Source organism: Chiloscyllium punctatum, chromosome 2 (genome assembly GCF_047496795.1).
Source record: "Chiloscyllium punctatum isolate Juve2018m chromosome 2, sChiPun1.3, whole genome shotgun sequence".
Classification (NCBI taxonomy): domain Eukaryota; kingdom Metazoa; phylum Chordata; class Chondrichthyes; order Orectolobiformes; family Hemiscylliidae; genus Chiloscyllium; species Chiloscyllium punctatum.
The window spans coordinates 89126441-89149624 of NC_092740.1; the positions used below are offsets into that span (position 1 = coordinate 89126441).

The window sequence follows — 23184 nt, forward strand, 5'->3', positions numbered from 1 at the left end:
CAGCTCATTCCATACATGTACCGCCCTCTGTGTGGAAACGTTGCCCCTTAGGTCTCTTCTATATCTTTCCCCTCTCACCCTAAACCTATGCTCTCTAATTCTGGACTCTGCCACGACAGGGAAAATACTTTGTCTTTTTATCCTGTCCATGCCCCTCATGATTTTATAAACCTCTATAAAGTCACCCCTCAGCCTCCAACGCTTCAAGGAAAACAGCCCTAGTCTCTTCAGCCTCTCCCTCCAACTCTGGCAACATACTTGTAAATCTTTACTGAACCCTTTCAAGTTTCACAACATCCTTCTGATAGGAAGGAGACCAGAATTGCACGCAATATTCCAACAGTGGCCTAACCAATGTCCTGTACAGCCGTAACATGACCTCCCAACTCCTGTACTCAATACTCTGACCAATAGAGGAAAGCATACCAAATGCCTTCTTCACTATCCTATCTACCTGCGACTCCATTTTCAAGGAGCTGTGAACCTGCACTCCAAGGTCTCTTTGTTCAGCAACACTCCCTAGGAACTTACCAATAAGTCCTGCCAAGATTTGCTTTCCCAAAATGCAGCGCCTCACATTTATCTAAATTAAACTCCATCTGCCACTTCACAGCCCGTTGGCCCATCTGATCAAGATCCTGTTGTAATCTGAGATAACCTCCTTCGCTGTGCACTACACCTCCAATTTTGGTGTTACCTGCAAACTTACTGACTGTACCTCTTATGCACATGTCCAAATCATTTATATAAATGAAAAGTCCCTTTTAAATCTTTCCCCTTAAACCTAGTTTTAGACTTCCCTACCCAGGGAAAAGAAGCTGTGAAATTTTATGTGTCCGTGGCAGTAATTCATGGTCCATATGCACATTAGAAGTATGTTTGTTTGTTTTCCAAGATGTAAGGCAAGGTGGCATACAAGAAAGGAGCCTGTGCTCTACCAATGATTTGCATCAATTGCACAGATTGTAGAAGCAAATTACTGCGGATGCTGGAATCTGAACTGAAAACGAAAAAAATACTGGCGATCACAGTGGATCAAGCAGCATCCATAGAGAGAAAGCAAGCTAATATTTTGAGTCTGTATAACTCTTCATCCATCAAGACTCAAAATATTAGCTTTCTTTCTTTTCATGAATGTTGCCCAGCCCACTGCAATATCCAGCATTTTTGTTTTCATTGTACAGATTGATTTGCATGCCAGGACCAGACTGAGCTGCCTTGTTTCTAGAAGTCAGTAGAAATACATGTCAATGCCCATAATCTTTATGATGCTTCTTCTCTCATATGAGAACAATTCTCAATTGTTGGGCAGTGTGAGGAAGGAAATCTTGTTGTCACCAGCTACTGAATACATTTGTTAAGCAATTCAGATGCTTTGAAGTCGTTGACAAGAGAATTATGCAGAATTAATCAAAAGTGGCAGCAGCAAGGAAGAAAACAGAGCTATTATAATATCTAGAGTTATACTGTTCCTGACATTGTAAAAACAATGACTGCAGATGCTGGAAACCAGATTCTGGATTAGTGGTGCTGGAAGAGCACATGATTTCGAAGCTACTTGGATGCTGCCTGAACTGCTGTGCTCTTCCAGCACCACTGTTCCTGACATTACACAGGGAAGAGTTCAGCACTAATACTAAGAATAAAACCAGCTATTGGAAAATGTAAAGTCATCAAAAGAAAGTCACATTATGGACCAGCAATTTCATGTGATTGAAACAGTGTTTGGCAATCTGCATGATAAATGAGTTTTCGTTTTTGCGAGACTTTTTTAACTTTCAATTTTTAACTAAAAAATGATTTAATTAGAAAGCTGTAGAAAGAAAGTTTAATCATTCACAGAAATGTCATTAAACTTAACAATGAAATTTTCCATGCTGAAGATTTAAGATAATTGGCAAAAGAAGCAGATGGAAAATTAGGACAATTTATTTCATGCATTGTGTTATGATTTCAGTGCATTATACAGCCTGAAAGCGAGTAAAAGCAGGTTCAGTACAAACTTTCAAAAGGAAATTGGATATAGTCTGAAGACATTTCATGGTGCATGGTGGAGCCAGCTCTCTGGATTCAAGTCCCAATTTAGGATTTGGTGCCCATAGAAAATATGTCATAATACGGCTGGAGAGATTGATCATCAATATATAAACCTTCCAATAAGTCTGTATTAGGTTCCCAAGCTTTTTCTTGATATTCTAAGTTAGTCGATTACGTTTGGAAGATTGTGATTGACCTTTTGGCTAACGAAGGGAAAAAAAACTGACAGCCAGATCCCTAACGAGAGGAAGATTTGCTTTATCTGTGTTCTGTTGTACTTTAGAATAACTTACCATCTCTTGCTGTCTAGACCAGTGCATGAACAAGTATCACCTTGCAAATTTTCCGGGACCTATTTAACTAAACCTCAGAAAAACTCAGTAGAAGGGAGGAGTTCTAGGATGGGTGGTGCCATCAGCCGGAGACAACTAAAGGTTCTTGTCTGAAAGGTTCTCTAGGTATCATTCCTAATCTGGAGGATCTTAAATATCTCTTGCCTAATTATTATATGGATCTGGCTGAACCAGACTTCTCATAACAGTTGCATCTGTTTGATACTGAGCTGAACTTCCTCTTTGTTACCAAATCATTTACATGCTGCTCCATCATAGAATCTTTCTCTGCTCTGTCTAAAGTCATTTGCTAAAGTTCTTATCCATGACTTTGTTGTCTCCAGACCAGACTATTCAAGTGTTTTCCTGACACCCTCTCTTCTAGATTTCTTAAGCTCAGGCTGATCCAATATTATTAGTCTGTTTACATCTTAACTTGCACCAAGTCACATTCACCTATCATCCCTGTCTTCACTGAGCTGTATGGGCTCCTGATCCAGCAAAATCTTGATCTTAAAATTCTCATCCTCATATTCAAATCCCTCCCTTGCCTCATGCCTTTCATGTTTCTGAAACTTTCTCTAATTCTGCCCCTCATCAAACCCTGTATTCCTCCAGTTACAACCTCTATTGCACACCCATCCTTGCCTCACAGGTGATCTTGTGTCTTCAGCTATCTAGGTCCTAAACTCTGGAATTTCATCTCAATTTTCCCACCTTTCTGTCAGACGCTAGTTGAAAACTAGCTCATTGACCCAAGTTTAGGTCACACATTCTAATATTTATTTCTGTGCTTCACTGTCAATTTTTATAAATGCATTTTGATCACTCCTGTAAAGTGCTTTAAGGTGCTTCACTATGTTAAACGTGCTCTGTAAGTGCAAGTTGTTGTTATTGAGACTCACCAGTTAAAAAGACAAAAATTGCTGGAGAAACTCAGTCAATCTGGCAGCATCTGTAAAGAGAAAGCAGAGCTAATATTTCAAGCCCAGTAATCCTTCTTCAGAACAGTGCTAAATAAGGATCAAAGGACTCGAAACATTAACTCCTCTTCTTTCCACAGATGCTGCCAGACCTGCTGAATTTCTCTAGCATTTTCTGTTTTTGTTTCAGATTTCCAGCACCACAGTTTTTTAGTTTATCTTATTTGGTTTGTTGAAGTAATGTTGAAATGAGCCAAAGTATTTTCTTAAAGTCTTTGAGAATTTTCAAAACCAGTATGAAGAAAATATTATCGTGCTTGGCATTAACTTTTTAATCTCTACCATAGCATACAGAGAAGAGAAGGTTTCAATGCTGGCTATTGGTGAGTTTGAGAAGTGTCAAAATGAAGATCTACCAATTGATCTCTTCAAATTAGCATACTGTGGTGTTTTATTTATGCTAGAGCATAGAAAATTACAATAAGCAACTGTGCCAACATTTTCTCATTATTTCTCTCTTGTTTGACTTTGCTTTTCATGCTTGATCTCTCTTTTGTGGCCATTTTCTCTTACACATGCACATGTGTTTTGCCTTTGTCTGTCTCTTTCCTGCCATTCACCTTTTACTATTGTTTTAAGTCAGGAGACAAATTTTCTTTTCCATGGGTAGCCAATTAGGGAGATATATAGCTAACAAATTTGCTACTGTGATGCTATTGAAAGTGTGTCAGAAATTGTATTAGTTTGAAGTGCTTCAAGTGAATTTATGGTAAGGTGAAAATGGTTCGTAGGAAATTGACAGTTTATGCAAACAATTAAGATTTAATTGAATGAGCAAATGAAGAGAAAGGAAATTCATCTTCCTCTTTCCTTTCCCATTCTTTTTCTATCTTTCTAGGAGTGTAGAAGAAATACATAATACATAGAAAATTCACTGAAAAAGATTTCATATGAAAACAAAGTAACAGATCCATATCAGGCTGGGAAAGGGGAGATGAAAGGAGGGAGAAAAATTCATAGAAGTGCCCACTCTCTAACAGCTGTCACTTATTTCCATTTTCCACCTTTTCTCACAATCCTGCAATCCTTTCTTTTATTTAAGCATATATCCAGTTCCCACTTGAGAATAATATGATCTTTTACTTGATAGTTAATTTCTCTTTCTTGCTTCTTTTTCGAAGCAGATTAACAAAGATGGCAGGTTGTTAATTATACTAGGAGAAAGTGAGGACTGCAGATGCTGGAGATCAGAGTCAAAAAGTGTGGCGCTGGAAAAGCACGGCAGGTCAGACAGCATCCGAGGAGCAGGGGCATAAGCCATTCCTGCTGTGCTTTTTGACTCTGTTAATTGTACTGATCAGGGAAGAAAATGTTGTAATTGTAACAATGGAGGACGCATGAAAATATGACAAAGTTGCAGAGTTTGTAAGCAGGACATGATTGGACCTGCTGAAAGAATTGAATGGCTACAGCATTTAAGAAGGATTGGATCTGGGAGATTTTCAATTCAAGGACACCAGTAAGAATTAGAATTTGAGTTTTACAGGGTAAAGAGACTTAATCTGTGACTATCATGAAAGAAGTAGAAATATACTTTGTTAATGAGACTGGGAAGACCGAAGTTTTTGAACTCTTGACAAGTTAGGAAACCCAGAAAATGTGGGATCATTGGGTTTTTTGGGACAGCTAGCATGAAGGTGAGTTGGGGGTGATGCCAGGAAAGTCTGGATTTGGTATCTCAATTCTCTATTTCAGCAGAGGGACATTTGGGGTTTGTATTTTTAGGAACCGGGCAGAATTTTGTCATTGAATTGGTTCAGGCATCAGTCAGAAATGCCTGTAAACAATGTGATTGATCAGATGGCAGGATTCCCCTGTGATTTTTGCCCCTCATAAATAAGCTGCCACTGGGTCAGCCTTTCAGAACAGGAGAGTGTAGTGCCCACCCACTGAAGCTGTCAGCCCAATCAGATGACCAGCAGCTGCAGAGGTAGCTAAGGAGTAATGGCCATTGTTGAGGTATGCAGGGGCCCTTGACTTTACACAGAGTCACAGAGTTGTACAGCACAGAAACAAACCCTTCAGTCCAACAAGTCCATGCCGAACATAATCCCAAACTAAACTAGTCCCACCTTGCTGCTCCTGGCCCATATCACTCCATAGAGTCATAGAGATGTACAGCATGGAAACAGACTCTTCGGTCCTACCTGTCCACGCTGACCAGATATCCCAACCCAATCTAGTCCCACCTGCTAGCACCCGGCCCATATCCCTTCAAACCCTTCTTATTCATATACCCATCCAAATGCCTCTTAAATGTTGCAATTGTACCAGCCTCCACCACATCCTCTGGCAGCTCATTCCATACACGTACCTTTATCCACCTTTAACCATTTCAAGACATCCAGCACTTCCTCCTCTGTAATCTGGACATTTTGCAAGATGTCACCATCTATTTCCCTACAGTCTATATCTTCCATATCCTTTTCCACAGTAAATACGAATGCAAAATATTCATTTAGTATCTCCCCCATTTTCTGTGGCTCCACACAAAGGCTGCCTTGCTGATCTTTGAGGGGCCCTATTCTCTCCCTAGTTACCCTTTTGTCCTTAACATATTTGTGAAAAACCTTTGGATTCTCCTTAATTCTATTTGCCAACACTATCTCATGTCCCCCTTTTGTCCTCCTGATTTCCCTCTTAACTATACTCCTACTTCCTTTATACTCTTCTAAGGATTCACTTGACCTTTCCTATTCATGTATTTATCCACGTATCTTTTAAATGTTGTAATTGTACCCGCATCCACCACTTCCTCAGGAAGTTCATTCCATGTGAACCACCCTCTGTGTAAAAAACATTTTCCCCTCATGTCTTTTTTAAATCTCTCTCCTCTCACCTTAAAAATATTCCTCCTAGTCTTGAAATCTCCCATCCTGGGGAAAAGACACCAGGTGAAGAAAGTTTTTTTTTAAAAAAAGCATTAAATCTGTCTTGTTGGAGGAAAACAACCCCTCTGACCGACCTTTTTTTTAAAGTCAGGAGAGCTTGCCTTCCCTGCCCTAGGCTGCCACTTTGTATATAAAACATTTCCCTAACCAACTCCCGTCACTCCTTTTGGCTGCCAACAGTAAAAAAGTCCTCAATATTGTTTTAGAATATTTACATTTATTCCCTGTCTCCTTTGAGAGAAATGCCCAATGGTGGGACCATGTTATGGAACTGATCTGACATGACTCCTCCTAATTTTACCACCTCTTCCCTGCATTCTCTGATTCCTCCTCCCAGGATTCTCCCAGATAATATTTCTTAAGCTCCAAAACATTTCACAGATCATATGCACATCCTTGCATGGATTTGAACTCACAAGCCTCCCACTGAGCTTGGAGACTGACTACTAAGCCATCTAGATAATGTAACTGCCGGTGAAAGAGGGCTTACAAGAGCTGTTCAAGATGATAGAAAGTGGTAGCTATAAAGAGCTTAAAACAAAGCATTCACAACTGCGCTGGAAGTGCAGCTGTAGTTTAATCTGGAGCACACACAACAGATATGGAGTTGTAGCTGAAGTAGGAGAACAGAAAATGCCTTACACACAAATAGTGACTTGCTTGAGAATGGACAATGATTAGGCCTTATTGGAGAGCCAAACGAAAGTAATGGAAAGGGGAGTAATGGAAAAATGCAATGACGGAGATTTATTCTGTGGACAAAACTGCATTTGTTATAGGACTTGGCAGTTTTATGTTTATGCTTACCCTTTCTTTTTAGAGATTTCAGTGAGCATGCATTTCCAAAGTGCTATAGATTAGTGCTTTAGTTTTACAGTCTAAACATAAATTTTCCTTTGCTGCAGAACTCTTCCTTCCTTGCAGATGTGGCTTTATATTACAGTTATCTCTCTAGGAGTTCAGGAATGATAGTGTGATGCATCACTAACTCTGCTTCATGAATTCTGAAAACCATTTATCCCCAGTATAAGGAATACACAGATTTGGCTCTGAGAATTCTGCCTCCCCAAGTATATGTGTTAAAATACTCACACTCGACAAACTTCTTTTTCTACCTGTGCTTGAATTTCTGTGTGAATGTCTGTTTCCTGACTCTCTACACCCCCTAATGTGGAGTCACATCACAAAATCACATTATAAGTAAGATAGGTATGGTCCTGGTGCTGGTCCTGTCATCCAAGGTTTGGACTTAGAATCCAGAGAAGTGAGTTCAAATGTCACCATGATTGCTTGGAGAATTTGAATTCAGTTTATTTTTCAGAAGTCTGAAATAAAAAAAGATGGACTTCGTATGCTAACTCTGAATATGTCAGATTGTCCCTAAAAGATCACCTGGCTCACAATGACAATAATATTTGAAGAGGTGGTGCACTACTGTCTTCTGGAGGGAAATTAGGAATGGACAAAAAAAATTGCGCTTGCCAATGATATTTTTATGCAAAGAATGACTTTTATAAAAATAAACTCCTTTATGAATGGAAACCTGGTAAGACCTGTTTATGAAACTAATCCCACCAACATGGTTGGTTCTTAACTGTCCTCTGAAGTGGTCTAGCAAGCCATTCAGTTGTATCAGATGGTATCACCTCTTTCTCAGGGCAACTGGAAATGAACAATAACTACCAGCCTTGTCAGTGATATCCACATTTTGATTTTAGTAAGATTGAATAGAAGGTTCTAATGATTCATAAAATCATATTTAGCACTGGAACTAACCACTTTCGAATGGTAATGATCAGAATAGAAATGTCAGAGTTATATTGACATCCACTCGTCAAGAAACCAATTAGATTCTAAAATAGTTATAGCAATTGCACAGGAATTTGATTTCAATGTAGCTGAGAGATTAGGTCTTTATTGTGTAGCATCACACGAGTAGTGTTTGCTCATGGTCATGTCAATGAGAAGTCCCCCATGTCTCTCAATTAATATGATCGGAACATGTGCTCCTTGAAGCTTTGAAGTTGTTTGGCATTTGGACATGCCTTTCTTTTTCTGTAATTCTATTCAATTTCTCAAAGCCTAAAGTATCCTTTGGCTTCATTGTTTCAGTTCAGGACTTTTCCTAAATTGTATACTGCTGAAAAAAAAATGCCAAAGCTTTTCAAATTGTGCTTATCAGGACAAACCAAAGAATGTTAAATTTCAAAGAACTGCAACAGGGAGAAAAGGTGCTGATTAATTGGCAAGTTAACATTGATAAATCATTGCCATGGTGAAAGCAATAGAATCCACAGAATCCCTACAGTGTGGGTGCAGCCCATTCAACTCATCAAATCCATACTGAATCTCTGAAGAATATCCCACCCCTTACCCTATCCTGGTAACCTGCATTTTCCATGGCCAATTTGCCTAGCCTGCACATCCCTGGACACTATGGGTAATTTAACATTCCATCTGCCGATCTTTCGACTGTGGCAGGAAACAGGAGCACCAGAGGGAACCCATGCAGACACTGGGAGACAATGCAAACTCCACACAGACAGTCATCCTAGGGTGGAATCAAATCCGGGTCCATGGCACTGAGGCAACAGTGCTAATCGCTGAGCCACATGCTGCCTTGTAAGGGCTCATGGGTTCTTAGGTAATTCAAAAGTGGTAGAAAGTTTGAACATCTCATCTTCAATTATTTTCTATTGGTATTTAAACATATGGACAAACATTTTGATGAAGATAGAATAGTGTAGGATAGATAGGCTTCAGATTGGTTCATTAGGTCAGTGCAACATCACGGGCTGAAGGGCCTCTACTGCGCTGTAATGTTCTATGTTCTGTTCTATATTTATTCCAGAGGATATATCTAACACCCTTGATCAAAGATTTACACATTTTAAAGGATGATATGCTGTCAACAAAGAATGTGAAGCTTAGGAACTTTTGTATTGGTTTCCCCATTCTGCAAGATATGTTACATTTTAAAATTCCCATTCTCCTCTTTATCTTCTCCATGCACTTTTCTGTGTTGGATTTCCATTTGTCACCATGCTTAACTCTCATTGAAAGAGACGAGTTTCACTTCAACCCTGGTACTATTTTGTTTCTTCGATTCAATATCCATTCTCTTCCATTGGGACAGTTCTCTTTGTGAAGAATGCTTTCTAAATTCAAGTTGTTTTTCTTTTGCACCCTCATTCCTCTGCATGCAGCTTATATCAGTAAATATGTAACGTGTATGCATGCATGCACAATGTTTGTAGGTGTGTAGTATATATATCTATTTAATATATAACATCAATGTAGTATATGGCTGTTGGATAGTTAACTCATTATGGATTGTATTTGTTAAGATTAGCGAGTGTTTCTTTACAATTTTAAATAGGTGGTTAATGCTTTTAATACTATCCCACTTGACTTTGCCGTATAAATCTCCTTTAGCCTTCTTAGAAGTAGCTACATAATTTTTACTTGCATACTTTGTCTGTATAACCTGGAATGTAGTCACTAAGGTATTTCAGATGTTCTGTAATCATTTTTGTAAATTTTCATGTGGTACCATTTTTAAATAAACTCACACCATGCATATGTATAATGTAAAATTACTCCCAGACAGAAGAGGCATATTATGCTCTACCTTACAGAGATGGTATTGTGGATTTCTAAAGAGTAAGGTGAGAATTGTTTGGTAGATTGCTCCAATGATTAGATAGTCTATCAGTGAGCGTAAATACTATATGTTGGCTGATTCCGATTTAAACAGGGTAAGTATTTTGTATTTCTACATCTAACCTGGTCCTGTCTAATCTTATCCTACCTATAACACTAGTCCCTAAAGTTTGTCACTGCTTCTTGTAAAATTGTCATGTAGATATGTATTTTTAGCATTTCAGAATTGTACATTGATGAGCAGTATTTTTGTCTCTTTATTCAATGGTAAGATTTCTGTTTAATTCAATTGAATAAATCAAGTAGTCCTTCTCTTTGTTGCATTTGAAATTTTTCATTAAAATTTCTTAGTGAACGTAAGGAATGGGAACAGAAATAAATCATTTGTTCCCTCAAAGGCTTCACCTATTCAACAAGACCCAGGCTGATCCTCTCTCTCAACTTTAGCTTTCTACATTATTCCCATATCATTTAGCTCCCTTAGAGCTAGGTAGACTTTTGGATATTCACAGCTTTTAGGGGTAGAGAGGAGATGAGATCTTCAATTTGGATTGTCCATTTGGCAAGAAAATGTAAACAAGCTTTCAATATTGATCAAGAAGGGGTCACACAGTAATTAGGTGTAATCGCACCTCTCTGAAAATGGCTTAACAACATATCTTTAATTTTCATATCTAGGCTTTAGTTTGTAATCAAATTCAGAAAGAAATGGATGGAGTTTATGCTGCATGTTGCTGTGCCAGGTATAGTACTCTTAATGGAACAGATGAAATTGGGCTGTAAAAAGGCTCAAAATCTTTTTTACCATGATATTTTTGTCAAGCTAGAAGTATGAGCGGTGCTTTTGTCACTATGTGGGGGCTGGCTTTCTGTATTTGACTCCACTACTTTTCCCTCTTAGGACTTGCCTGTATGCCATTTTGACTCGGTTTCAGGTGTGATTTGCAAACTGTTATATGGGGATAGCTATTTGATGCTCACTCTTTGTCTTTTGTTTTTGGGTGAAGGAAGATATTGAATTTGGCTTCATATTGCAGAGAAATTGCTATCACTGTGCCGACTTGCAGTTATTTTGATTATATACCATGTTCTGCCTCCAAATTTTCAATACTAATGCAGAGCAAATTTTCACCTTCTTGCCAGAAATTGTGTTGTAATTTTTAAGTTAAAGTGGTTTTGATGACCAATTAGTGTCAGAAATGCACAATCTTATTTTCCTTTTGTTAATAAATTAGTTGACATCCACAGTTGAGACAATAAGTTATTTTGCATCATAGAGTAGAAAGTGAGGACTGCAGATGCTGGAGATCAGAGTCGAGAATGTGGTGCTAGAAAAGTACAGCTGGTCAGGCAGCATCTGAGGTGCAAGAGAATCTTCCTGCTGAAAGGCTTATGCCCGAGGCATTGATTCTCCTGCTCCTCTGATGCTGCCTGACCTGATGTACATTTCCAGTACTACACTCCCAACTTATTTTGCAGTACAGCAGGAACACCATTTCAATATGTCTGTTCAGAGGGATTCTGTTGTACTAGGAGGAATGTGTCCAAGTGTGACTGATGGGCCACATGTTTTGTGGCAATATGGTCTCTGAAGTTTATCCAACTCCACGTTTCTAGTTCTTGTATTTCCTACACTTTGTTTTGCTTCATATAGCTCTTCTGGAGTTTTGACTTGCCAGGAATTTCAAAGTACTGTTGCCTAATTGGTGGAAAATCTCTAAATTAGAACACCTCAATCTACAGTTAACAATGTATATCTATTTATAAGCACTAATTTGGTATAAAATAATGGATGTAGCCCACATAGATCTACGATTTGTAATTCAGCAAGATAAGAGTTTTGACGCTTTTCTGCTGGGATTTGAAAGCATTATTCATTCATTCAAAAATCTATACAGATTCACTTCATACAGTCTAGTCTTTTGGTCACAGAGAGGTACATGACTATGTAGTGCTGTGCTCTGGAAAATAATTTGCACAAAACAATTTAGCACTCTGATTACAATTTGCTGCAGTCCATTATTGGCACTTCTGTTGCTTTTTGTCTTGTTCTTTCCCCGTGGAGCAAATTTCAGATTGAATTTTGCAGTGTGAAGGACATAACCAATGCTGATAATTTTTTAATGTCGCTGTAGTTCACTGAAACTTAGCATTGCTTCAGGATATTTGCATAGAATGAGGCAGAAACCCAGAAGTAGCTGTCAGCCATTCTGTGTTACTCCAGAGTGAAATGTTGAAACACCTCTATACAGCAGTCAATGGAAAATCTGAAAATACTTTTAGTCCCACTACACAAACATGTAAAGAAAAAGTTGCAACCTCCTGGAATGAAGTGGAACTGGGTTTTCAGTGGTGTGTAGCGTTCATAATTATGTTAAACACTAACATTGGCTCTGAAAAACTAATTTTGTAGCTGTGGAAAGTGCAATGTTTCCATTATGATAAAAATCCGTAACTTTAAAAAAAAATCTGTTCTTTAAAAATATCATTGTATTAAAGTATAAAAAAAAACTTATTTTGCTATATAGATTTTAAGATTAGATGCTAAAGAGATTTTAATTATTCAACTCCCCAGTTTGCTGTGTTTGAGAATGTTTCATTGTTGCTACTGTATATCTAGAGATCCTCTTGACTAGGTGTTCAATTTAAACTGCCAAAAAGAAAGGGGAAGTCAACAGCATAGATATATGATAGTTCTTTATGCACAGCTTTATGCTAAATCAGTGGTGAATGTCATTGCTTCATCACTGATTTCAAAATTCAGTCAATATTCTTTTAGGTTTGAATTCTATATATAAACATCATTTTTTAAAAAATGTGTATATCTCAGTATATTTTGTTCAAGAAATAATTACAATAGTTTGCTCCAGTGAAATAAATAGTTGCATTTTCAACTAAATTAAGTTATGCCACAGCTCATTGAAGCTAATGTACTGAAGCTAATATTGAAGATGGACTTTTAATATGTAGTCAAATTTACTTAAATGTACAAATATATTATAATCCTAATGTTGATTGAAAGGATCCTAATGGATTTGATGCTCAGGCTTTGATATGATTCATTATATATTCAGTATATACGCTAATTTCAGTTTCTTTCACCACCACACATTGCCTCCCCTCCCCCATCACACAACAGCATCAACCAACTATCTACCCACCAATTGTCAGTCCACCCACAGAGCTCCTTACTGCTCTGGCTGAGGTCAAGTGCTCAAATACTAACCTCTTGAGAGTTTTTCTGTGTTGCCAGTGTACTGGTAAAACAGACTTTAAACTCTTGTCAGTTCACTTACTGGCGCACGCATCATAGTCCCACTCAAATAAACCTGTCACAACATAGACTCACTGGATACCAAAGAGTACAAGGGCAAACCTTTAGCTTTTATTCGAGCAACACCAAACGTGCACAGAGTGCATAATTATTTCGCCATTATTGAGCAAACCTAAGGACCTGAACCTCTGCTACATCAGGTTTTTTTAGTAATTTGCTGAAGTGCTGCTAAGGACGTTGAGGACTTTAAATGTTGGCTGCGATCGGGTTCCTTTCTGGGTCATTTACTTCACTTTTCTCACATGTTAACTATTGCTATGCCATGGATGCTGTGGAGGTAGTTTCTGAGATACTGCTCATTTCTTCAGTAAATTAATTTTGGAAATGCAAAGTTGAGGCCTATTTTACGACACCTTCCTTCAGTAACATGTTTTGTTTCCTTTGGAGTACTTTGACTATATTATTCTGAATGTCACAGAGTAATTGACTCAAATTAATAAAATAGTCCTTCAATTTTAGTTTATGTGCTGCTTTATGCAAAATGAATTACTTCTGCATTTTGTAGTTTGAAGTCTGATTGTTTTTAATCTGGGTTTATGGTCCCTTTAAAACTGTGATATTTTTCACAATTCTACAATTTCAAACGAGCTACATGATTAAAAAATCCAATTCAATCCCTTAGTGATCATGTGTCATTGCGAGTGGAACCATCAATTTGAAGGAATGGGGAGTTGAAATACAAACTATTGTAAATGTTTATAGAGCAGGAAAAAGAATATACAGCACATGGTCACTTAGATCCAGAATTTTGGTGTTATTTAATTTATTGTGTTTTGAAGTTTTTTGCAAAACTGGTGTTTAATTTATTTCACGGAACATCGAAATTTGACCTCATGGATCTGTTTGGGTAATCATGGGTACTGGATCATTAAAAAGACATTGATCTTACCAATGTTCAACTGATTATTATTGGAAAATAATAGTATAGCATCAATTACATATTTTTGTTAAAAATAGCTGTCCAAAATTGTGGGTGCTGAATGAAAGCCCAATTTTTATATTGGTTTAACATGCAATATCTGTAAATGGACATTTGGGTTTCACTGTTAAATTGCCTCTATAACAGACAGGAATGAGTCAGCAGATGATAATTTCAACTCTCGGAGTATATTGCTAATGTGATGTGTGTACGCCCATTTCATTTTTATGAAATACTTCATGAACATGTTTAAATTAAAACTACCATTGTATAACTGAGAACCTAATTTTAAATAATTAGTTGCTCCCAGAATTTGGAAAACTGTAAATCTGAGGTTAGGAATTTAAGTGCCTTTTTACGGGTCTTTTGGGTCAGTTAGAGTAGGAGCACTTTGTGGCCGGTCTGGATAGCCTTTGGGCTCCCCCATGCTAAATTTGGCTTGCCTGGAATTTCGACACCCTCTACCATAGCTACCCTCCTTCCCTCTTTTTCTCCTAATTGCTCCTGTTTTCCCTCATCATTCCCTGTGTACCTTCCATCTAAGCTCTATTTCTGACTTCCACCTGCTTAGTTGCTGAGGACTGTGCACAAGGTTCCATGGCTTTAGACTCTTTTGCTATTTTGTTTTCATTGTACAGCAGCTCACAATGCTATCAATTTGTTTGGCAGCTGTGTGGGAAAAGGGGTTTAAAAAAAAGGACACATCATTAGCCATCCTGTTAAATTTGGCATGACATCCACATGTTTGGTTTTCCATAAGTTCTGGGGTCCAGGTCTGTAAGAAAAGTGGAAAATCCAGTTCTAAAGATGTTGTGACTTTCATTTAAAAGTGCATTTTTAGTAATTGTGCAAGTGATTTCTTATTTTTTTTTGAGTTACTGTACTATACCTAATTTCTCCATATTCTATGTTCATGCAAATTAATTTTTTCACAGCAGCAGCAACAGTTACAGGCCCAACATCTATCCCATGGCCATGCACTTCCAGTACCTCTCACCCCTCATCCGTCTGGACTCCAGCCCCCAGGAATACCATCAGTTGGAAGCAGTGCAGGACTATTGGCATTATCAAGTGCAATGAAAGATGAGAAAAAGCATCATGACACGGACCACCAAAGAGGTAAACAGTTGCAATTGATTATAGACTGTCAATTAAAGGCTGGCAACTTAGAAATGGCAACTTGATTGTTAATTTAGAAACGTAAGAGAAAGGAGTAGACGATTCAGTCTGTTTGACCAGTTCAATTAAATCATGAATGGTCTGAATCTTAAAAACCATCTCTGTCTCGCTTTTTCTCCTTAGTATCCTCGCATTACAAAACCTAAACTGATTTTTTCCCCTTGTGTTTTGATCCTGTTAGAGACTTACTTTTTAAAGAAAGCACAAACACCAACCATTCAACCGGCTGAGTGACACCATAGGATTTCAAGTTTTTGAACAAAAGCAATCTTTATATATATTACCGAAGAAAGATTAAACAATGCAAACACTATTACTTAATGTCGTAGTTTATAATTATTTATGCTATGAACTCAGTTCTGCCTTTGAGTCCACGTAAGAACTACCTTATACAATAAAGCAGTCCTGAATGATCATTCACTTCCTTCGGAACGAGTCCGTAATGTGTGCTACCCTCTGAAGTTCACTTTAAATCTCCTCAGATTTCTACTGATTCTCCCAAGGTAAGATTCTATGGGGGTCCTTCCACTGCCTTTTTGATTGTGTCATCTTTCACCTTTTTTCACAGACCTCACAAATGTTGATGCCTCAGCTCCTTGTTTGGATTGCTGACAGATGCCCAACTAATTTCTCATCACCTTCCAAGCTAATTCTGCTAACTGCTTTCTACCAAAGGCTCTTTGAGGATCACTGCAAATTTTCTCCACTAGAGCAAATCCACCAGCTGCTTTTCACACTCAAAATCCGAACTAAACTCCTTGCTTTAATAAATGTACGCAAATATATTAAATAAAAGAGCCTTTTGTTCCCACAGCTTTTTTCTATGATAATTGACATTCTCTGGTTGGTCTCAGACATGAAAATAAACAAAGATAAAGATAAACAAAATATTTTATGTTCAACACAACTATTTGATTCTGCCACTCATCTGAGCAATTTCTAAATCTAAGGGAACTGTGCAATCCTCTTTCCTAGAAGTGCCAGCTTTTGGCTTACTTTGTGGAAGTAAGAATAGACACCCCGATTCTATCCAGAAGTTCAGAAATAGGCCATCCATTGTTTAGTTTTTTTTTTCACTTCCACCTCAGATCTTGTTAAATAAACACAAGCTAATTAAACCTAGGCTTGTTTGGTTTGCCTTAGTTTGTTGATCGCTTTGTTAACCAGACTAAGAACCATTGTTCTTAGATTCAAAATTTTAATCTCTCACAGTTATATTTTAAAGCAAATGAATTATGAACCAGATTTTCAGAGTTCCCATTTTTCTAATGTGGTTCTTGAAGCTAAAAACTAGCTTTTTATGTATTATTAGTTTATTTGAAAAAAAAGGGAAGATAAAGAGTGAGATGAAAGCAAGAGCTGGAGATGGTCACTTTAAGAAGTCTAAGAAACGTCACCCAGAGAGCGATCAAATGTGAAGCTTTACCACCTTGAATAGTTGAGATGACTGATATGGAGATGTTGAAGGGGTAGCTAAATAAACATTTGATGGTGAAGGAAATGTAGGCAATGCTAATAGTTCAGTGAGAAGAGCCTTGAATGGAATAAACGTGAGCCTTGGCCAAATGGGCTGAAATGTTCTAATTCTAAGAATATATAAAATATTTTAAAAATTATAGGATTTTAGATTGTGGGAGACTAGCCATGAAATTTTAACCTTTGTCTCTCTTGGTAGCCGACTAGAGTCACAGAGTCATACAGAATGGAAACAGAATCTTTGGTCCAACCAGTCCACACCAAACATGTTCCCAAACTAAACTAGTCCCACATGCCTGCACTTGGTCCATATCCCTCCAAACCGTTCCTACTCATGAACGTATCCAAATGTCTTTTAAACATTATAACTGTACCTCTATCTATCATTTTCTCTAACAGTTCATTCCACACATGAGTCACTCTATGTGTAAAAAAAGTTGCCCCTAATGTCCTTTCTCCTCTTGCCTTAAAAATGCAGCCCCTAGTTTTGAGCTTCCCCACCCAAGGGAAAAGATCCTTGACATTCATCTTATCTGTACACCACATGATTTTATAAACCACAACCTCTGTTCAATGAAACAACTCCCAGTCTTTCCAGTCTGTTTTTATATCTCAAACCCTCCATTCTTAGCAACAGCTTGGTAAATCTTTTCTGAACCCTCTGTTTAATACTATCCTTCCTATAATGGGGCGACCAGAACTGCACAAAGTACTCCAGAGGAGGCCTCACCAATGTCCTGTACAACCTCAACATGATGTCCCAACTCTTTTACTCAAAGGTCTGAGCAATGAAGGCAAGCATGCTGATTGCCTTCTTAACACCCTGTTCATCCGTGATACAAATTTCAAAGAACTGTGTACCTGAATGCATAGGTCTTTCTGTTCTACAACACTACCCAGGGCACTTTCATTAATTGTATAAGTCCTGTCCTTGTTTGTATTACCAGAATGCAATACTGCACATTTATCTAAATTAAACTCCAGTTGTCACTCCTCAGCCCTTCTATATCTCATCCAAATCATTTATATAAGTGACAAACCAAAGTTCCAACTCCAGTGGAACACTGCTGTTCACAGCTGTCCAGTTTAAGAACCAACCCTCCACCATCATCCTCTGTCTCCTATCCAATTGGCAAGCTCACCCTGAATCCCATGTTATTTAACTTTACTAATTAATCTACCATGCAGTTTCATTATTCGGTGTTGCACAGCATAGCTAGCCTTATCTTGCAAAGCTGGAGCGCAATAGCCAGTTCATGCCAAAGAACGAGGATTGATGTATATTCATGTTGTTTAGAATAGCTATGAAGAAAACACAACCGGTTAATTAGATTAGTCAATTTGCAATTCCTCTGGTTACATTTGGAGAGAATGTTATAACTAAGATAAAGCATGTTTAGTTTTACTGATGAATATTTGAAAATGTGAGTAGATACTTTTTTTCTGAACAATCTCCTTATAAATTAAATAACAAGATAAATATATATCTATATTCTTATGCAAAGTGACAGTTTTTATTTCCACAACCAAAGCATTTTTGTTGCCCATTGCAGTAAGGAAGTACCAAATTGACCAGTTAAAGCAATTTCTAGGCTATTTACCCTATGTGGTTGTCTCTGATAGAAATAGAACTATTGGAGATAAGTAAATTAACACAGTTCTAGTGATGTTGGAAGGTATCAACATTCTCCTGGGGAGAGGAATTTTAGGGGACTTTGATGGAAGGAGTTGCCAGTGGTGAAGCTAATTGGCTCCCAAAAATGATGCTTACATCTAGTCTGCTAACTGGTTATAGGTATATCAGACCTGCTTTATGTGCTGCTTGTTATTTACCATAGCTTGCCTGTGTGAACTGCTGCAAGGATCTGTTTAGGCTAATTCATCAATATTATGGTTGCTCAACAGTATAAATGAGAATGAATTGGCAACAAGGGAACTGATGCACTTTGCAGAAATGCTTGAATAGGAAACAATTTTGTGACTGAAGTTTGTGGAGTTATTCACCTGCTTTTTTATTTACTCCTCAGTGGTGATACAAGAATTGGTTTAAAAGTTGACAAGTGTTCAAAAAAATTTCAAAACAAGTCCATAATATTTTAAATTTGTTCTTGGTAATGACTAATTGCTTTATTGAAGTGTCTATTGTTGAACATGGATTGGCTTCAGGAGGGTTTTGCTGAGAGTATTATTCAAAAAACAATGACCAAGTTTGTATTATTTCATGAAATATTCACCTGTCAATTCATCATGACAGTGGTGTAATATCCAATTCATATTTGCAAGCAAGAGCCAAATAGATAAATATAATGTAGTTGCTATATTATTTGGCTTTCAAACCACAAATTTATTAAATTAATATTGAATTAAAAAAACACACTGACAATTTTTGCACTTGTGCAAAATATTTTTAGCTAATTTTTGCTTGCTGTGCACAGTCCTTTTTCTATAGTGTTTAAGATTGCCATGTGACTATGCATGTACTTATTTTAAAGGACCACGACTCTGCATGAGCTATTTGACCCATGTACAGTTAGCACTGGTTTCTGCATGGCTCTACATCCGCGCACTTTGGAGAGAACATTGCTGTCAGTTGCTACTATAGTTGTATTGTCTGAACTGCAACACTTTTTACAGCACTCCTTCATTTGTATTTCTTCTGATGTTATTTGCAAATAAAAATCATGGAAGTTTGGGCAAGTGCATGGGTTTTGAGTGAATTAGAGTTTATGTCTGTCGATGGGAGGGCAAGTTTTCATCATCCCTTATGGTTCCCCCAAATCTATTTTGCGACGTACTATGTTGGCTTTAAACGAGGCTTCAAAGATCAGAATCAGATGAAAAGTTCATTTACATTCCACTGTCTGGAGGTTGGTTTTGGGATAAAATTGGTGTAGATTGCTGAATATCAAGTATGTTAAAACAGCATAGCTAATAACTTGTGTAAATAATGTTGCTGTTGATGATAATAAGTGCTTTTCTTTTTCTTCCAACCCCCTTCCACCCTACCGGAATGCTGCTGTTGCTACATGTTCTTGATCTGTACCTGCTTGCAACTTCATTCATTCTCTCATGACGTGGCTTAAATGAGAACAGATAGAGACTCAGTAAAGGTAAGTTACAACTCTGTTTTTATTTCACTAAAAGGATTTTTTTAAAAATCCATTGATGACTTCTTACTTTGTTTATTCTTTTTAGTTTTTAGTTAATTGTTCCTATACCTTTTGACATTATCACAGTACTAATAACAAAAATGCACTGATCGATACAATTGCAAATATCATCTTTAAAACCATGCTTGTAGATATGTTCATTTTCAAGCTGAAATTAGAAACTGTTGTTCCTCAAAGAGAAATCTACAATCATGAAGCATCAACCTTTTCTTTATAGTGTACCACCATTCTTCTGACCCATGTTGATGGTAAGTGGGAAATAGATATTTGTTCTTCGTACCTTTTGAGGCTGGGCCTTGGAAACCAGACCAGCTTGACGTTATGGAAGATGAACACTTAGCTTTTCCTAGGTTTTTATGTGCCAGAGATGGGAGCATATTGAGCAGATGCAGCATGACATATTGTAACAAAGGTAGACAAGCAGGAAGCTGGAAAAATACAGCAAGCCCAGCAGCATCAGGAGGTGGAGAAGTCAACCCTTCTTCAGGACTCAAGCTTGCTTTTTTAATTGACAAAGTTGATGGCCAAACAAAGCAATTAACCAGAATTTTATTTAACCTTCCAGTACAAAGAATTGTTTCAATGTAGGTGTTTGATCAAACGTGACTACTTCTTTGAGATGTAAAATATAAGTAGTTTTTTAAAAATTGTATTTGTTAAGCATCTTTTCACTGTCTTCAGTGCTTTGCAAAGCCCTTTTAGAATCAGTTATTTATTTTCATGGTTTTGTTTCTGAGATAAATTAATTGTTAAATAGACAAATGTCACAACCCATTTCTAGGAACAACACAATTTTTTTTGATGGTTGGAGAAGACTCTTTGGCAATGTACTGGAGAACTTCCTGATCATCTTGCATATTTGTTTTATTCCTTTAAGGGAATCATTATCATTGTTAAGGCTTATCTTTGTTGTCCATTCCTAAATGCTGTTGAGAAGGTGGTGGTGAGCTGCATGTTGAGCCAATGCAGACCATCTATTGCAAGTGCACTCCCAGTGCTGTTGGAGAGGGATTTCCAGGGTTTTGACCCAGTGACAGTGGTAAAGCACCAAGTCAGGATGAGGGTGTGGATTGCAGAGCAACTTCTGAGGTTTACTGAATAAATGAGGTTTAAACTAGTGCAGTAAGTGAATGCGAGACGAATAAGTAAGCTATTTAATAATTAATTACACCAATTGTTTAATTAAGACAATAAAAGTGGTAGGACAGGTGATGTGCAGCCTGTAGTCACAACACAATCTCCTGGAATCTACTGTAACCCAGAGTTTGCAGTAATTGTCTGTGACTCAAGGAACTTCAGCTCCAGTTTTACTCACTGAAAGGGCTGAGTTGCAAGCTCTGACACAACAGGGAGGGGGAAAGTTACTGAGACACTTTGTTCCAGAAAGTAGTCACACCTCTGAGGATAGGGAAGCTGATTTAGTTAGTGGTCAAGGACAGGAAAGAGTGATTGTGAGCGAGGCAGACTCAGACCCCAGGTAGATGGGAAGAAACTTAACCATTGCACTTGTCCAATGGGTTTGAGGTTCTTGAGTCTGTGCGTGGATAAACAAACTGATCAAGGCACCATTGCATTGAAAATCATTTCAGTAGGAGAAATTATTCAGAATATAGTGATAATACGGGAGAGGATAGCCAACTGGGGGATGGTGGGGGTTGGTGGAGGAGATGTTGGGAACCAATGTAGTTCTCTGCGACTCAGCAGGAATCCAGAGGGCTGTGTTATCAGCCCAGTGCCAGGGTTTGGCTGTTGAGAAACAGCTTGCAGACCCATGTAGATGCAGTGGTCAAAAAGGCACAATAATGTCTCTTCCTCAAGCGGCTTAGGAAATTTGGCATGTTCATAAGGGTCTTCATCAAATTTTACAAATGCACCAAAGAAAGAATGCAATCCGGTGCATAAAGGCCTAGTACAGCAACTGCTCTGCTTACTATGATCTGCCTGTACTGCTCGCAAACAAAGCTTTTCACTGTACTAACATACATGTGACCACAATAAATCAAATTAAATCCGATCAGCTCATCAGCTCTGGACTGGGGACAATCTTGTCATGGGAGTTCATAACATAGGGGGTATGGTTGTGTTGGTGGAGGCTTGATTAGTCAATAAGAAACAGCATAAGTATAATTGTAGCATTTTTGGCTTGGTAAGGTGTGGTGAGTAGAGTGCTATCGAGATCAGTACTGAGGCCTCAACTATTCACAATTGATAATAGTTACATGGTTGAAGGAACTGAAGTATCGGTGTTAAAATTGTTGATGACACAAACTTAAATACGAAAATAAGTTGTGAAGGCAACATAGAATCTCAAAGGGATAAATTAAATAATGTTGTTTATTGCAAAAATGCCACAAGAGCTCTGTAGGTCCTGCAGCATCTGTGGAGAGTGAAACAGGAATAACATTTTAAGTTGATATGACTGTAATTCAGAACATCAAGTTTTAAATCTGTTGAACTCTGTTCCCCAGAGAGCAGTGGACCAGGAATCTTTGAATCTATTTAAGACTGAAGTAAATAGATTCTTGATTGTCAAAAGTGTTAAAGGTTCCTTGGGTAGGAATAAATGTGGAGTTGAGGCCATAATCATTTAACCATGATGTCATTGAATGAAGCAGGCTCAAGGGACTAAAGAGTTGACCCTGCTGTTGATTTGTATGTTCATGCCGGAATATGGGAACCGGAGCCTGCCCCATGGTTGAGTGCGCTCAGGACTGATGGAACAATTTGTAATGCCATTTACCCACCTCATCTCCATAACCGTGTATACCACAGGTAATCAGAAATCTAGTAATCTCTATCTTAAACACACTCAAAGACTGAACTTCCCTAGCCATCTGTGTTAGAGAATTCCAGTATCTGCTGTCTTTGTCCTTCCAGGTGATATTATTTACTGGTTTGAAAAGTATTGTCAAAGGGGCCTTGAACAGTTGCTGCAGGGTATCTTTATTTAGAGTACACATTGTTGTCACTGTTGAGGTGGTGGATAGTAAATCAGGTAGGCCCCTACTCAATGATGTCGAGTTGGTAGAATATATCGAGCTAAGTAAGTAGAGAATATTCCATTATATTTTTAACTTATGCCTTGTAAATGATAGGTATGCTTTGGGAATTAGCAGGTGAGTTAATTGCTGTTGAGTTCCAAGTTCTGATCTGCTATTGTAGTTACTGTATTAATATGCTGGTTCAGGTCACTTTCCCAT

The 23184-nt window shown here is 37.9% G+C and overlaps 1 protein-coding gene across 10 annotated transcripts in view; it reads left to right on the top strand.

The window, feature by feature from the left end:
- The window catches only part of LOC140486348 (transducin-like enhancer protein 4), a 223372-nt gene that overhangs the window by 117167 nt on the left and 83021 nt on the right, over positions 1–23184 (top strand). For 3 of the 10 annotated variants that reach the window (XM_072585367.1, XM_072585387.1, XM_072585418.1), the window contains 2 exons: positions 15095–15278; positions 19908–19924. In XM_072585367.1, the coding sequence (XP_072441468.1) occupies positions 15095–15278; positions 19908–19924 (201 nt within the window). Of the gene's footprint in view, positions 1–3639; positions 3676–15094; positions 15279–19907; positions 19925–23184 lie in introns of all 10 variants that reach the window. The other 7 variants (XM_072585377.1, XM_072585395.1, XM_072585427.1 and 4 more) reach the window with 3 other exon arrangements.